Source organism: Pleurodeles waltl, chromosome 10 (assembly GCF_031143425.1).
Source record: "Pleurodeles waltl isolate 20211129_DDA chromosome 10, aPleWal1.hap1.20221129, whole genome shotgun sequence".
In the NCBI taxonomy this organism is placed as follows: Eukaryota; Metazoa; Chordata; class Amphibia; order Caudata; family Salamandridae; genus Pleurodeles; species Pleurodeles waltl.
Window position 1 is genome coordinate 8,041,043 of NC_090449.1, and position 16,057 is coordinate 8,057,099.

General features: G+C 48.0%; 1 protein-coding gene across 10 annotated transcripts in view; it reads right to left on the minus strand.

Moving 5' to 3' along the window:
• Positions 1 to 16,057, minus strand: part of HUWE1 (HECT, UBA and WWE domain containing E3 ubiquitin protein ligase 1) — a 1,403,674-nt gene that overhangs the window by 937,561 nt on the left and 450,056 nt on the right. For all 10 annotated transcript variants that reach the window (XM_069209338.1, XM_069209335.1, XM_069209339.1 and 7 more), the window contains one exon: positions 11,060 to 11,182. In XM_069209338.1, the coding sequence (XP_069065439.1) occupies positions 11,060 to 11,182 (123 nt within the window). The remainder of the gene's footprint in view (positions 1 to 11,059; positions 11,183 to 16,057) is intronic.

A 16,057-nucleotide genomic window follows, 5' to 3' on the forward strand; every position in this document is an offset into this window, starting at 1 on the left:
GTATGGGTACCAAACAGCGAGTTCCTGTTGAATGGAAGATTTAGGATGCGCGGTTGTGCTTCCTGTTTTAAACCAGTCAATCTCAACCAGTAAGACCTCCTTGCACAAATTCCATGTGCGTACCCATGTGCAGCTAAGTCTGCCCCATCCGCCGCTGCGCTGATGACTTGGTTGGATACCAGGCATCCCTCTTGCAGGATCTCTTGGAAGTCCTGTCTGTCTTCCCTAGGTAATTTTTCTGTGAACCTGTTGAGAGAGTCCCACAGAGAACGGTCATATCTGCCTAGTAGTGCAGACGCGCTGGAGACCTTCATTACAGATGCCGCCGTGCCGCACACTTTTCTCCCCAGAGAGTCTAGATGTCTGCTCTCTTTGTCCGGTGGGACCGTGGAGGATGATGCCACAGAGTGAGTTTTTTGGGCTGCGGACAATATTACTGAGTCCGGCGGCGGATCCGTTCTTAGGAATAAAGGATCTTGTTCAGGCGCTTTATATTTTTTCAAAATCCTAGCAGGAGCAGATTTGAGGGTGGCTGGTGTAAAAAGTGTCCATGGTCGGCTGCAACAGACCAGGCACTAGCGGCAGTAGCTTTTTCGAAACTGCTCTATGTTGTAGAGTCTTAAAAATGACCGATGAGGAGGTTGATGGTTCTGGAACCTCTATATTTAATTTCTGTGCTCCCCTGAAAAGTACCTCATTAAAAGTAGTGATGTCATCCACCGGTGAAACTCTGGCTGGTGGAGAATCTGTTAAGGTGGGGGAGTATCGTCCGACGGATGACCCTGACGATTACCAAGAGGGCCATCTTCGGTGTCCCGATCGTGACCTAGATCGTCGCCGGGAACGTGACCTGCTGCGAGACGCTGTAACAGAGCGCCCAGGCCTCGTCGTCGGTTGGCAAGAAGCAGAATGAGCCCGTCCTGCCCGCGCTGTCGGTGATGGCGTTCTCGGGAGAGAGGCAGGAGAGTACATCCGTGAATACTGCGAATCCGGGGAGGCCGCTGGCCTGTTAAGACTCTCCAGCCATCTTGGTGACAAATTGACGGGTGACACATGCCCGATGATGTCGCTCTCGAACGAGATGAATCACTCCTTATGGAGACCACTAGAGATGGAGTGGTCTTCTCTGCTGGTGGCTGTCGATGCTCTACTCCCTGCAAGACAGGTAAAACCTGCTGTACTGACGTCGAAGGGAGCACCGCCGGTTGTTCTTGCCTCGCCGTTGAGTGCCTTGATGTTGAGTGCCTCGACGTTGAGTGTCTTGACGTCGAACGGCGATCTCTGAACCTCGACCTGCTCGCCGTCATGCCTCGACGTGGAGCGGTGAGCGGCCGACGGCGGATGCGCCTCTCGCCGTCGTGGCAATTTTGACATCGTGTCTCTTGACGTCGAGGGGTGCGAGGCCTTCAACAGCGAATGCGTGCGCCGGTGATGGCTCGACGTCGATCGGCAGGCTGCTGTCGACGGAGATATGCCCCTGCGATGGCCATGTTCTCTCGGCGCCGTATCCTTCGACGTCGGTCTGGTCGCCGGCGATCCATGGCGGTGAGATGGTGGCAGCGATGACGTCGACGGGGAACAAACAGGTACTTTCCTACCTGTTGACGTCGACCTAGCCATTCTCTCAAGAGAGTGGCTTGTTGGCTGCCTGGGAAGCGAAGAGGATTCTTTCTGCCTCTCGTGAAGCCCATGAAGCCTGATCTTTTCTCTGTCCTTCAGAGTCCTCTTTGACATGTTCTTGCAGTGTTTGCAAGTGTCAGGGCAGTGACTCTGAGGCAGGCACACAATACAAAGAGTGTGTGGATCTGACTGGGCCTTCTTCCCACATGAAGGGCATTTGACAAAAAGGGAAGGCATTTTTCTGTCAGGAAAAAACTGCCAAACTCAGACAATGATGTTAGCTGTCGAGTAAAACAGGAAAAAACGCTGTTTTAAAGTATTTTTCTGAGAAAAACTCAGAAAAACAGAGCTCAATGCTCCAGGATCCTCTCAGAAGAAGCCGGAAAAAAGAACTGACCTAACTGTGAACCAACTGTCACCTCTCCTTCACCCCTGAGACATGGTGGGATACTGGAGGTGCTCATGGTCTTAAAGGCACGGTGCCAAAGTTTTTACGGTTCTCCTGTGTTAACCTGCATGCAGCCTATTGGCTAAGAATGCTCCATTGTTTTTCAATGTAGTTTTTTCTCTTTTTTCTCTAGTGATGACTACTGCTTATTTCCCTAAGCCCAGTTTTGGGGCTTGGGTAGATATTTATTCTCTATTGTAATTTTATAAAGATCAAAAAAAAAAAAAAAAAAATTCATAGAAATAAAGCATTTTAGCCTGTTTATCATTATAGCCTGCATTGCTGTTTTACACATGTATATATGAGTTTAGTATGAAAAATATCTCTACTAAAAATGCTATATTGAAAATGTCACTTACCCAGTGTACATCTGTTCGTGGCATCAGTCGCAGTAGATTTGCATGTTCTGCAATAGCTCGCCATCTGGTGTTGGGCCGGAGTGTTACAAGTTGTTTTTCTTCGAAGAAGTCTTTCGAGTCACGGGACCGAGTGACTCCTCCTTTTGTCTCCATTGCGCATGGGCGTCGACTCCATCCTCGATTGTTTTTCCCCGCAGAGGGTGAGGTAGGAGTTGAATTGTAGTAATAGTGCCCATGCAATGGAGTGACTAAGTATGCACTTATTTAAGGTTGAGATGATACATATATAAATAATTGAAGGTAACTTCCAAACTGCTACAGGCTCCCGGGGAGGCGGGTGGGCACATGCGAATCTACTGCGACTGATGCCACGAACAGATGTACACTGGGTAAGTGACATTTTCAGTTCGATGGCATCTGTCGCTGTAGATACGCATGTTCTGCAATAGACTAGTAAGCAGTTATTTCCCCAAAAGCGGTGGATCAGCCTGTAGGAGTGGAAGTAGTCTGAAATAATGTCCTTAATACAGCTTGACCTACTGTGGCTTGTTGTGCGGATAACACGTCTACACAGTAGTGCTTGGTGAATGTGTGAGGCGTAGACCATGTGGCTGCCTTACATATTTCTTGCATTGGGATGTTTCCTAGAAAGGCCATGGTAGCACCTTTCTTTCTGGTTGAGTGTGCCCTTGGTGTAATGGGCAGCTGTCGTTTAGCTTTAAGGTAGCAGATTTGGATGCATTTAACTATCCATCTGGCTATACCTTGTTTTGAAATTGGGTTTCCTGCATGAGGTTTTTGAAATGCAATAAAGAGTTGTTTAGTCTTTCTGATGTTCTTTGTTCTGTCAATGTAATACATTAATGCTCTTTTGACATCTAATGTATGTAGTGCCCTTTCAGCTACGGTATCTGGCTGTGGAAAGAACACTGGAAGTTCCACTGTTTGATTTAGATGGAACGGTGAAATAACCTTTGGCAAAAATTTAGGATTGGTCCTTAGGACGACTTTATTTTTGTGTAGTTGTATAAAAGGTTCCTGTATAGTAAACGCCTGAATCTCGCTTACTCTTCTCAGGGAAGTAATGGCGATGAGAAATGCCACCTTCCAGGTTAGGAACTGTATGTCGCAGGAGTGCATGGGTTCAAAAGGTGGACCCATAAGTCTAGTTAGGACAACATTTAGGTTCCATGAAGGAACAGGTAGTGTTCTTGGTGGTATAATTCTCCTAAGGCCTTCCATGAATGCTTTAATGACTGGTATTTTATATAGGGAAGTTGAATAGGTAGTCTGCAGGTATGCAGATATTGCTGCAAGGTGAATCTTAATGGAAGAGAAAGCTAGGTTAGATTTTTGTAAGTGAAGCAAGTAACCCACTACATGTTCTGGAGTTGTGTGTAATGGTTGTATTTGATTAATATGGCAGTAGCAAACAAACCTCTTCCATTTACTTGCATAGCAGTGCCTGGTGGATGGCCTTCTTGCTTGTTTTATGACTTCCATACATTCTTGGGTAAGTTGTAAGTGCCCGAATTCTAGGATTTCAGGAGCCAGATTGCTAGATTCAGCGATGCTGGATCTGGGTGTCTGATCTTTTGGTTGTGCTGTGTCAACAGATCTGGCCTGTTGGGCAATTTGATGCAGGGTACCACTGATAGGTCTAGCAGCGTTGTGTACCAGGGTTGCCTTGCCCAAGTTGGTGCTATCAATATGAGTTTGAGTTTGCTTTGACTGAGTTTGTTTACCAGGTAAGGAAGGAGAGGGAGAGGAGGAAAAGCGTAAGCAAATATCCCTGACCAGTTCATCCATAGGGCATTGCCTTGGGATTGTTTGTGTGGGTATCTGGATGCGAAGTTTTGGCATTTTGCGTTCTCCCTTGTCGCAAACAAGTCTATCTGAGGTGTTCCCCAGAGTTTGAAATAAGTGTTCAGTATTTGGGGGTGAATTTCCCATTCGTGGACCTGTTGGTGATCTCGAGAGAGATTGTCTGCGAGTTGATTTTGTATCCCTGGTATAAACTGTGCAATTAGGCGAATTTGGTTGTGAATTGCCCAATGCCAAATTTTTTGTGCTAACATGCTTAACTGCGTGGAGTGCGTCCCTCCCTGCTTGTTTAGATAATACATTGTTGTCATGTTGTCTGTTTTGACGAGAATGTATTTGTGAACTATTATTGGTTGGAAAGCTTTTAGTGCTTGAAAAACTGCAAGAAGTTCTAGGTGATTGATATGCAGTTTTGTTTGATGTACGTTCCATTGTCCTTGTATGCTGTGTTGATCGAGGTGTGCTCCCCACCCTGTCATGGAAGCATCTGTTGTTATTACGTATTGTGGCACTGGGTCTTGAAAAGGCCGCCCCTTGTTTAAATTTATGTTGTTCCACCACAGAAGCGAGAGGTAAGTTTGGCGGTCTATTAACACCAGATCTAGAAGGTGACCCTGTGCTTGAGACCACTGTGATGCTAGGCATTGTTGTAATGGCCTCATGTGCAGTCTTGCGTTTGGGACAATGGCTATGCATGATGACATCATGCCTAGGAGTTGTAATACCATCTTTGCTTGTATCTTTTGTGTTGGATACATGCTTTGTATGATGGTGTTGACATTTTGAATTCTTTGTGGACTTGGAGTGGCTACTCCTTTTGATGTGTCTATTATGGCTCCCAGGTATTGTTGTACCTTGCGTGGCCGAATCTTGGATTTTGTGAAATTGACGGTGAACCCTAGTTTGAAGAGGGTTTGTATGATATGATTTGTGTGATTTGAGCACTCTATTAACGAATGGGCTTTGATTAGCCAGTCGTCTAGATATGGGAACACATGTATTTGCTGCCTTCTGATGTGTGCAGCGACTACCGCTAGACATTTGGTAAAGACTCTTGGTGCGGTTGTTAATCCGAAAGGCAGTACCTTGAATTGGTAATGTATTCCTTTGAATACAAACCTTAGGTATTTCCTGTGCGATGGGTGAATTGGTATATGGAAATAAGCATCCTTGAGGTCTAAAGTTGCCATGTAGTCGTGCAGCTTTAGCAATGGCAATACTTCTTGTAGTGTGACCATGTGGAAGTGTTCTGATTTGATGAAAGTGTTGACTACTCTGAGGTCTAGGATTGGTCTCAGTGTTTTGTCCTTCTTTGGTATCAGAAAGTACAGTGAGTAAACTCCTGTGTTTATTTGTGTGTTTGGCACTAATTCGATTGCATTCTTTTGCAATAGTGCCTGCACTTCTATCTCTAGGAGATTGGAATGGTGTGTTGTTAAATTTTGTGCTTTTGGTGGTATGTTTGGAGGGAACTGTAGAAATTCTATGCAGTAACCATGTTGGATAATTGCTAGAACCCAAGTGTCTGTAGTGATTTTCTCCCATGCTCTGTAATAATGACCTATTCGTCCCCCCACTGGTGTTGTGTGGAGGGGGTGAGTGACATGTGAGTCACTGTTTAGTAGTAGGGGTTTTGGGGCTTTGGAATCTTCCTCTATTTCTAGGGAATTGCCCTCCTCTATATTGTCCCCGAAAACCTCCTCTATACTGTCCTTGGTAACTGGACGGTGTGGCTTGTGAGGTGCTGGCTTGTGTGCTTTGACCCCGAAACCCCCCTCGAAAGGGCGTTTTACGGAATGAGCTGTAATTCCCTCTGCTCTGCGGGGAGTAGAGTGCGCCCATGGCTTTGGCAGTGTCCGTATCTTTTTTGAGTTTCTCAATCGCTGTGTCCACTTCTGGACCGAACAGTTCTTTTTCATTAAAAGGCATATTGAGAACTGCTTGTTGAATCTCTGGTTTAAATCCAGACGTTCGGAGCCATGCATGCCTTCTGATAGTTACAGATGTATTAATTGTCCGTGCAGCTGTATCTGCAGCGTCCATGGAGGAGCGGATCTGGTTGTTGGAGATGGCCTGTCCCTCCTCAACCACTTGTTTTGCCCTATTTTGGAAGTCTTTGGGCAGATGTTCAATGAGATGTTGCATCTCGTCCCAGTGGGCTCTGTCATAGCGCGCAAGTAGTGCCTGGGAGTTCGCGATGCGCCACTGGTTTGCAGCTTGTGCTGCGACTCTTTTACCAGCTGCATCAAACTTGCGGCTTTCTTTATCTGGGGGTGGTGCATCTCCAGATGTGTGAGAGTTGGCCCTTTTCCTAGCTGCTCCTACAACAACAGAGTCTGGTGGCAGCTGTGTTGTGATGAAAGCCGGGTCTGTAGGAGGCGGCTTATACTTTTTTTCCACCCTTGGTGTGATTGCCCTACTTTTGACCGGGTCCTTAAATATGTCTTTTGCGTGCCGGAGCATACCAGGGAGCATAGGCAGGCTTTGGTAGGAGCTGTGGGTGGAGGAGAGTGTGTTGAACAGGAAATCATCCTCGACCTGTTCTGAGTGGAGGCTTACGTTGTGAAATTGTGCTGCTCTAGCCACCACCTGAGAGTACGCGGTGCTGTCTTCTGGTGGAGATGGTTTTGTAGGGTATGCCTCTGGGCTGTTATCTGACACTGGGGCGTCGTATAGGTCCCATGCGTCCTGGTCTTGGTCACCCTGGCTCATGGTGGTGTGAGCTGGGGAGTGTGATGGCGTTTGTGCTGGTGAAACGTTAATCACGGGCGGAGGAGAGGGTGGTGGTGTAACTCTTTTCACCACTTTTGGTTGTGGTGCTTGTTCCGTCTGGAACTCCAACCTTCTCTTTCTCCTAATGGGGGGAAGGGTGCTTATTTTTCCTGTCCCCTGCTGAATGAAGATACGCTTTTGCGTATGGTCAGCATCAGTTGCTTGTAGCTCTTCCTCAAACCTATGCTTCTGCATTTGGGAGGTTAGCGAGTGCTCTTCTGTATAAGAGCCTGAAGCTGGGTCGCTTGCAGTTTGTTTCGGCGTCGAAACTGTGTCTGCGTGTTTTTTCGGCTCCGAGGTGACTTTTTTCCTTTTCGGGGCCGAAACCTCTCGGCGTCGATCTGTTTCGGTGCCGCTGTCTCGGCGTCGAGCCGTGTCCACACCGGCATCTCGGTGTCGAGGCTTGTCTCCAGCACTTTCTCGGTCCCGAGAAGGCTGCGTGCCGGTGTCTCGACCGGAGTCGGACGATCTCGGCACTGTTTGGGCCTTTTTCGGTGCCGACGGTCGGTCACCGATTTTATGGGTTGAGCCATGGCCTGGTGGCAGTGGCGTCCCCTGGGCCTTGTAAATGTTTCTTTGTGTGGTTTTCGACGTCTTACTCACGGTTTGTGTATCGTCGAATCCTTCGGAGTCTGAGTCTTGGATCGAGAAGGTACCTTCCTCTTCCTGTTCCTCGAACTCCCGTCGGGCTGTCGGTGCGGACGCCATTTGAAGTCTTCTGGCTCGACGGTCTCGGAGTGTTTTTCGGGACCGGAACGCACGACAGGCCTCGCAGGTGTCTTCGCTGTGCTCAGGTGACAGGCACAGGTTGCAGACCAAGTGTTGGTCTGTGTAGGGGTATTTATTGTGGCATTTGGGGCAGAAACGGAACGGGGTCCGTTCCATCGGCGTTCTTCAGCACGCGGTCGGGCCGACCAGGCCCCGACGGAGGATCGAAAAATTACCCCGAAGGGCACCGGAGCTCTTCGATCTTCGATGCGGTGTTGAATGTAAGTATGCCGATCCCGAACGCAACAATACCGACGAAAATCTTCCGAAATTAACTATTTTTTCTGTTCCGAAACTCGGAGCGACAGGAACACGTCCGAACCCGATGGCGGAAAAAAAACAATCGAGGATGGAGTCGACGCCCATGCGCAATGGAGACAAAAGGAGGAGTCACTCGGTCCCGTGACTCGAAAGACTTCTTCGAAGAAAAACAACTTGTAACACTCCGGCCCAACACCAGATGGCGAGCTATTGCAGAACATGCGTATCTACAGCGACAGATGCCATCGAACATATATTTTTCGTGCATATTTCATACTTTATATGTGTGTATTTTATATATGCTCCGGGGTCCCCGCACAAGGGAGGGAATATTCAATGTTTATGACTTTGATGAGGATCCCCTGGAAGAGAACTTGTTCTTTTAGTAGAATAGTGTGTTCTGGAGAGTCTGTGAGAACGAGGGGGAATATTTGGTGGAGCTGAGATGAGCTCTAGGCTATATTGCGGATAATTGAGAGTACCTATTGATCTGTGGACATGTTTTGTCAATGAGAATGGAATTGTTGCTGTCTTCCTCCCACAGGAGACATGTGGGATGTTTGGGAAGTCATTGTTTAGTGGGTGTGGAAGCACCCTTTGAGGCTGCAAATTTTCCTCTGGCCCTGAAATGTGATTGATAAGGGAGTGGTCATAACCCTTTCCTTTGTACAGTTTCAAGCCAAGGAAGGGACAAGGGGCCCCTGGACTGCTGCAAACCAGTTTATCCAAGGCAGGCACCAAATGTGCCCTTCAGAGAATACCAGTGACTTTGAATGACTACCCCTCCCAAGCCACGTAACACCTATTTGTAAATGAAGAGGGTATTTCCTCCCTCTCCCAAAGGAAATCCTTTGTTCCGACTTCCTCTGCTTGTGCTGGTCAAACAGCAGGAGGGCAGAAAACTGAGGGGTGGCAGCAGCGCAGACTGCCCAGGATACCCCAGAAGACTCGTGGTAGCAATGCTGGAGGACCTCTAAGGAGCACCAGGAGTGCATGGAATTATACAACCAATACTTGCAACATTATTGGGGTATGATTTAGACATGTGTGATACCAAACATGCCCAGGTTCATAGTTCCCATTATGTAGCTGGAAAAATGTAGTGACCCGTGTCCGGTACATGGGGAAAATGGCTTCCCTGCACTTACGAAGTCCAGGGAAATTGAGCTGGTGTCCGTAGAGGCACCTCTGCTCATGCAGGGGTGCCCTCCCTCAGGTACCTGCACCCTGCTCTCTGGGCTCAGAGGGCCTACCATAGAGGTGAGTTAGTGGCCAGTAGTGAAAACAGATGCATGCAGCCAGCCTTTCCACACAGACTGCAATGGCAGGTCTGCAGAACCCTTTGCATGGGCTCTCTATGGGTAGCAGAATATCGGCTGCAGCCCATAGGGATCCCCTGAAACCCAATGACCTGGGTACCTAGGTTCCATATACTAGGGACTTACATGGGGGGGGACAAGTATGTCAATTGTGGGAAGAAAAGAGAATGATTTACAGGAGAGAGCAAAATTACTGGGGTCCTGGTTAGCACGACCCCAGTAGTCAGTCAACCACACTGACAACACGCAGAAAATGGGAGTAACCATGCCAAGAAAGAGGATACTTTCCTACGCCACCCCAGCCCTTAGACACTGAATACACAAGGGGAGGTGGTCACACCTCTCCTTTGCAGGAAATCCTTTGCTCTGCCTTCCTCTGCCTGAGCCAGGCTCACCAGCAGGATGGCAGAACAGAGTCTGGGGTCAGCAGCGTGGGCTGGCACCAAGACCCCGTAAGGCTGCAGAGGCAGGCCGGAGGGGGGGGGGGGGGGGGGGGGGGGGGGGGGGAATCCTCTAAGGAACCCCCAGAGTACAAGGGATCATGCAACTAGCACTGGAATTGGTGTAGCTGCATGATTCCAACATGTTTGATACCAAACATGCCTAGGTTCAGAGGAGCCATTATGTAGTTGGACCACAAAAGTTTACTAGTGTCCACTACATACCTTAAGATGGCTTCCCGGCACTTACAAAGCCCAGGGAATAGGGGCTGGGTTTTTTAGGGGTACCCTTCTCATGCAATGGTACCCTCACACTTAGGGGGGGTGTAATGTAACCAGAACCCAGCTTTCTACACACCCAATCTTAATTTGGGTGAGGGTACTTCATGTGGCAATGTGGACAAAACCGAAATGGAATACAGTCCATTAAGAATGAAGTATCGTTGGAAAACTGGTATTGATGTCAAAGGCGTGTCCTGAAGGGGCTTTGGGCGAACTGAGTCAAAGTGGTGATTCGTCACTGAAGCACAGATGGGAGAAACGTGAATAGTAACAATAAAGACAAAGGGGATACAAAAAAGAAGGCACACGTACTAACCCAGCAGTGGAGAGAAAAACAATTGAGTCGATGCCCATGCGCTTTATCACCGAGAGGAGTCACTTTACCTTGTGACTCAAAAGACTTCTTTGAAGAAAAACTTGCACAACTCTGGAGCAAACAATAGACGGAAGGAGTATGCAGAGCATGTGATACTACAGCACTACATGCCACTGAACATTCATTTTTTTCCTGTGGTTGAAAGAAATTAAAACTAACTGTGTAAATTCTATTACAGGTGCTTTGACCTAGATGGACACAACTAAGTTCAGCAGGAACCAGTCTGTCTCTCAAACTATTTAGTTCCTTAGCCACAAACTATCAAAGAAAAGCCGCAATAAAGAAGAAATGAGAACTATCCAGCAAACAAAAAGTATACAACTGTTGCTAAGTACATTTGTGAATGTTAGCCAGCATTCCCATCACTAAGAAGGTAAATGTAGCAAATAAGTGAAGTCCCAGACTGCAACTAGCCATTGCATAGCACAGGAGATGGTTCATAGTCTTGGTTGAAGGAGCCAAATGGCCTCATGGTTGGTTGCCAAAATGCCACACAGCTACTAGCAAATTAACATATCAACTTTAATGAGAAATTATGGATAAAAGGGTCAGAGAGGAGGAAAAACAAATATAAAACATCTTTTACTTACTCAAAGAGAGCGTTATGTCCTCCAGAACAAAGGAACTTCTGCAGCATTAGATGGTAGGGGTACTTCCGCTCATCAAACAGCATGGGAGATGTAAAGCCAACAGAGCAGATAAAGAACGTCAAGCTGGGGAAATCAAAAGAATAAACATTATGCAAAGCAAGGCACAGGCATAAATAAAGTACTACAAACTCCATCCTCAGAAGGCTGCAGGTGACCACATGACAGACTAAAGCTTCAAAATGCAAAGAGATTTCAAAACACATCAGCACAATGAACAATGCTTTTCGCAGCAACAGTTCAAACAAATAATGTATAACGAATTACAATACCACAATAATAATTTAACAAAGTCACTTTTTGGCATGGTTTCCCCCACTTTTTGCCTATTTGCACTGTACTTACTGTTTTCACTGGGATCCTGCTAACCGGGGCCCTAATGACTGTGCCCTCTCCTCTAAATGTGCTTGCTTTTGGTACCTTTACACACCACAACTGACATAATGGTGCCACTTTATAAGTCCCTAGGATATGGTACTTAGGTACCCAGGACGCTGGTACACCAGGACTCCCCCATGGGCTGCAGCAAGTATTATGCCACCCATGGGAGCCCATGCAAACTGTCTGCAGGCCTGTCATTGCAGTCTGTGTGAAAAGATGCACGCACCCTGTCACTGCTGGTCACAACACCAGGTCACATTAAGTCACCTCTACAGTAGACCCTTTCAGCCCAAACAGCAGGGTGCAGGTTTCTGTGTTTGAGGGCACCCCCTGCATGAGCAGAGATGCCCCTACGAACTCCACTTCGAAGGCACTGGACTTCTTAAGGGCAGTGAAGCCAGTTTATCCGTGTACTGGCCACAGGTCACTAACTACCTGTGGTCCAGCTATATAATGGTAACTTCAAACCTTGGCCTGTTTGGTATCAAACATGTTGGTATCATACCCCAATACGAATGCCAGTATTGGTGGCATGATTCTATGCACTCTGGGGGCTTCTTAGAGGGTCCCGTCCACCCCCAGTATAGCTCCTAACAGTCTTCCAGGGTTTGCAGGCAGCCCACGCTCCTGCAGGCCCTCAGACAGGTTTCTGCCCCCCTGCTGCTTGAACTACTCAAGCAGTGAAAGGCAGAACAAAGGGTATCCTGTGGGAGAGGGAGGCAACTCCCTCTCCCTTGGAAATAGGTGTTACAAGGCTGTGGAGGGGTAGCCTCCCCACACAACTGGTTTGCTTTGAAGGGCACATGTGGTACCCTCATTGCATGATCAGGTTTGCACTGGTCCCTGCTCTGGTGCAAACCAACACAATGGAAAAAGGAGTGAGCACTCCCCTATCCATCACCACCCAAGGGGTGCTCCCCAGAGCTCCTCCAGGTGGCCACTTGATTCTGCCGTCTTGGAAACAAGTTCTGCAGAGGCCCTTGGGAGCATCTAGTTGGTCAGGACAGGTGACTGACTTCAGTGACCCCTCTAACTGGTGGTCACTCTGCAGAGTGACCAAGCCCTGTTAGAGCTAATTAGGAGCTCCTCTGCGAGTGGGTCCCCAGATTCGGTGTGCAAGACTCCAAAAGGACTCCTCTGCAACAACGTCTTCTCCTCCTGGCCACCACAACCGTTGCTAGACTTCACAGGAACCAAACAAGCCAGCAACTCCTGAGACAACCTCGCCTTGCAACATTGTTTCTTCGACTCCTTCCAGTAATTGCAACATTTCCACAGCTTTGCATCCTTTGAGGTCTGCATGACTTCAGCTACACCAAAGAAGCAAGAAGGAATCTCCTTTAGAGAGAATGAGTCACTCCCCTACATCCGTAGGCATCTAAGGCAACGATGTCCAGCTGCTTGGATCTACTCTCTACAGGAACTGCAAGGATCCTCCAACGCAGGTGGTGGTTCTGAGTGGTCCACTTGGTCCTCTCTGCCTTCTGACCAACATGGGGGACGGTGAGCCCTCGACTCTCCTTGCAGGACTGAATCCCTGTGCACCGCGACCCTTGCCGCAACTAAGGCTTGTTGACTCTTGCCCGAGGGATATATCAGGCTTGAAGTAGCCCCGTCCTTCAGCACTTTACCCTTGCAAGGACAGACATTCCTCTGCTGCTCCAACGACGTGGGACTCGTCTCCAGGTGTGCTGACAAGCCCTCAATGCAACTTACTATGCCTGCTGCCAGTGGGTTGCCATGTGAGGGTTTCAACTGCTTCTGCTGGCTCTCTCAACTGCTGAAGGTCAGCCTGGATTCCCTTCCATGGGTCGAGTCCCCTGGACCTTGCTGGTCATCTTCTCTGTAAATTCTATTCTGCCCAGATTTGAGCTTGCCAAGTCTTGTTGGTGGTCCTCCAGACCACTGACCCAGCAACTGGAGTCTGATATCTTCTATACGACTCCAAGGACATCTCTGCAGCTCATGGGCTCCACAGCTTATCCATCATCGACTCAGATCTTCGACAGAAGGGTGGGTAGTGGCTCATCTCCCATCGGGACACTCCTGCGTCAACTGGACTTTGTCCACTTCTTTTGCAGGTCCTCTTCATTCGGAATCCACCACTGGGTTTGACTGGACTGGATCAGGTCTAACAATCTTCCTTTTCCAAGTCCCCTTGTAAGTCTCTGGGAAGACCAGGTAACTTACCTCTCCTGGTCACTGGGGTCATCTAGGTACTCCCCTTCAGTGATCCCAAGTTCTCCGACCTCCCAAGTATTCCACATCCTTGGGTGGGGAACCTCATTTCACATTCCACTATTTTAGTATGTGGTTTGGTCCACCTATAGGCCCTAGCTATTGTCTATCTTGCCAATGCTTATTGTTTCTCTAAGCTAATTCCTAATACTTACTGTGTGTACATATAGTGTACTTACATCCAGCTGGGGGACTGCCTATAACTAATCTCGTTCAGTGTTACTATAATAAAGTGCCTTTATTTTTCTAACACTGTGTGGTTCTTTCATGTGTTTAAGTGCTGTGTGACTTAAGTGGTACTGCATGAGATTTGCATGTCTCTTAGATAAGCCTTGGCTGCTCATCCACAGCTATTTCTAGAGAGCCTGGCTTCCCAGACATGGCCTACACTTCAATAATACGAGTACATTGACCTGGTATAAGGTCATAACACCACCGGTGCTCACTACACAACAGCATCCTACAAATAAGATCTAATATCTCCTATAGCTACTAACACCACCTCTGATGTGCTCTTACTCCATTAAAGTCAGTGACAGACAGTATAAATTCCAAATAAAGTACATGGTGTACAGATTCACAAGCTTGAGAACGTTTCCATGTGCTTAGGAACAACCATATAAGGAACTGGCCTTGTAACTAAGCCTCATGATGGAAGACCACAATGAAGCAGTAAACCAATCCATTATTCAGTCTTGATTTGTAGCAATTGTGTGTGAACAGACAAAGGGATGAATCCTAGTAAACCTGGGGAAATACATGTGAAGGAAACTGGTCCCTTGTTGGCAGTAACACCTCCCTCCCCCCCTCCCTTTTCCCCCCTTTTTCACTACAGGTCACTGCACCAGGTCACTAAGTCACCTAGATTGTAGGCCCTGCTAGCCCAGAGGGCCGGGTGCAGGTACCTGTGTGTGAGGGCACCGCTGCATGAGCCGTCACGAACGCCAGCTCCGTTTTACTGGACTTAGTGAGTGGGGGAAGCCATTTTACGCATTTACTGGACACACGTCACTACCTATGTCCAGCTACATAATGTTCTGAACCTGGGCATGTTTGGTATTCAACATGACGGAATCATACCTCAACTTTGCCACCAGTATTGGTTGTACAATTCCATGCACTCTGGTGGCTCTTTAGAGGACCCCCAAGATTTGCTCCTACCAGTTGGCAGGGTTTTCCTGGGCAATCCGCACTGCTGTCATCCTACAGACAGATTTCTGCCCTCCTGCCACTTGATCAGCTCAAGCCCAGGAAGGCGGAACAAAGGATTTCCTTTGGGTGGGGGGGGGGGGGGGGGGGGGATTGTAACATAGGTGCTGCATGGCATGGGAGGGGCAGCCTCCCCAATCCACCAGTATGATTTGAAGGGTACATCTGGTGTCCTCCTCACAAACCAGTTTGAACCAGTCCTGAGCCTCCCCTAGTCACTGCTCTGGTGAAAAAACAGACAATGAAAACGGGAGTGATCACTGCCCTGTCCACCACCACCCTAGGGGTGGTGCCCAGAGGTCCTCCAGGTGGCCACTTGGTTCTGCCATCTTGAATCTAAGGTGGGCAGAGGCCACTGGGAGCATGTGAGTGGACAGGTCAGGCAGGTGACATCACAGAACCCTCCTAATTTTCCTGCCTTTCCCAGGGCCAAATGGGCACTGGGACAGGTGGGGGATTTAGGAGTAGTGGGGGTGAGGAGGTGGGGCATCTTCCCTTTGAGAAAAGCCAGATCTCTTTACCAAGGGCGGTGGGCATCTTTGAAGCCCCCATGCAATGGAATTGCATGATTTGCATGCATCCTGTTGGGTGGAGTGTGTAAACACCTCTCCCACAGCATGCTTTGTTCCTGACCACCCAAGAGCAAAGGCTCTCACCCTTGGGGGTTAGAAACATGTCTGTTGGGGTCCAGCTGACCAGTTTTAGCCAGTCAGCATACCAGTAGTTTGTAGGTTTTCAAGGGGCACATCTCTAAGGCGCCTGCTAGCTGCATGTAATAATACATCCATCACTGGATCGGGGGAGGGCTTATTAACACAAAATGTTTGACACCCAATGTAGGAAGTTGGCTCTGTATGTGCTATTTCAAAGTAAGGAATAGCATGCACAGAGTCCAAGGGTTCCCCTTAGAGGTAAGATAGTGGCAAAAAGAGATAATACTAATGCTCTATTTTGTGGTAGTGTGGTCGAGCAGTAGGCTTATCCAAGGAGTAGTGTTAAGCATTTGTTGTACATACACATAGACAATAAATGAGGTACACACACTCAGAGACAAATCCAGCCAATAGGTTTTTGTATAGAAAAATATCTTTTCTTAGTTTATTTTAAGAACCA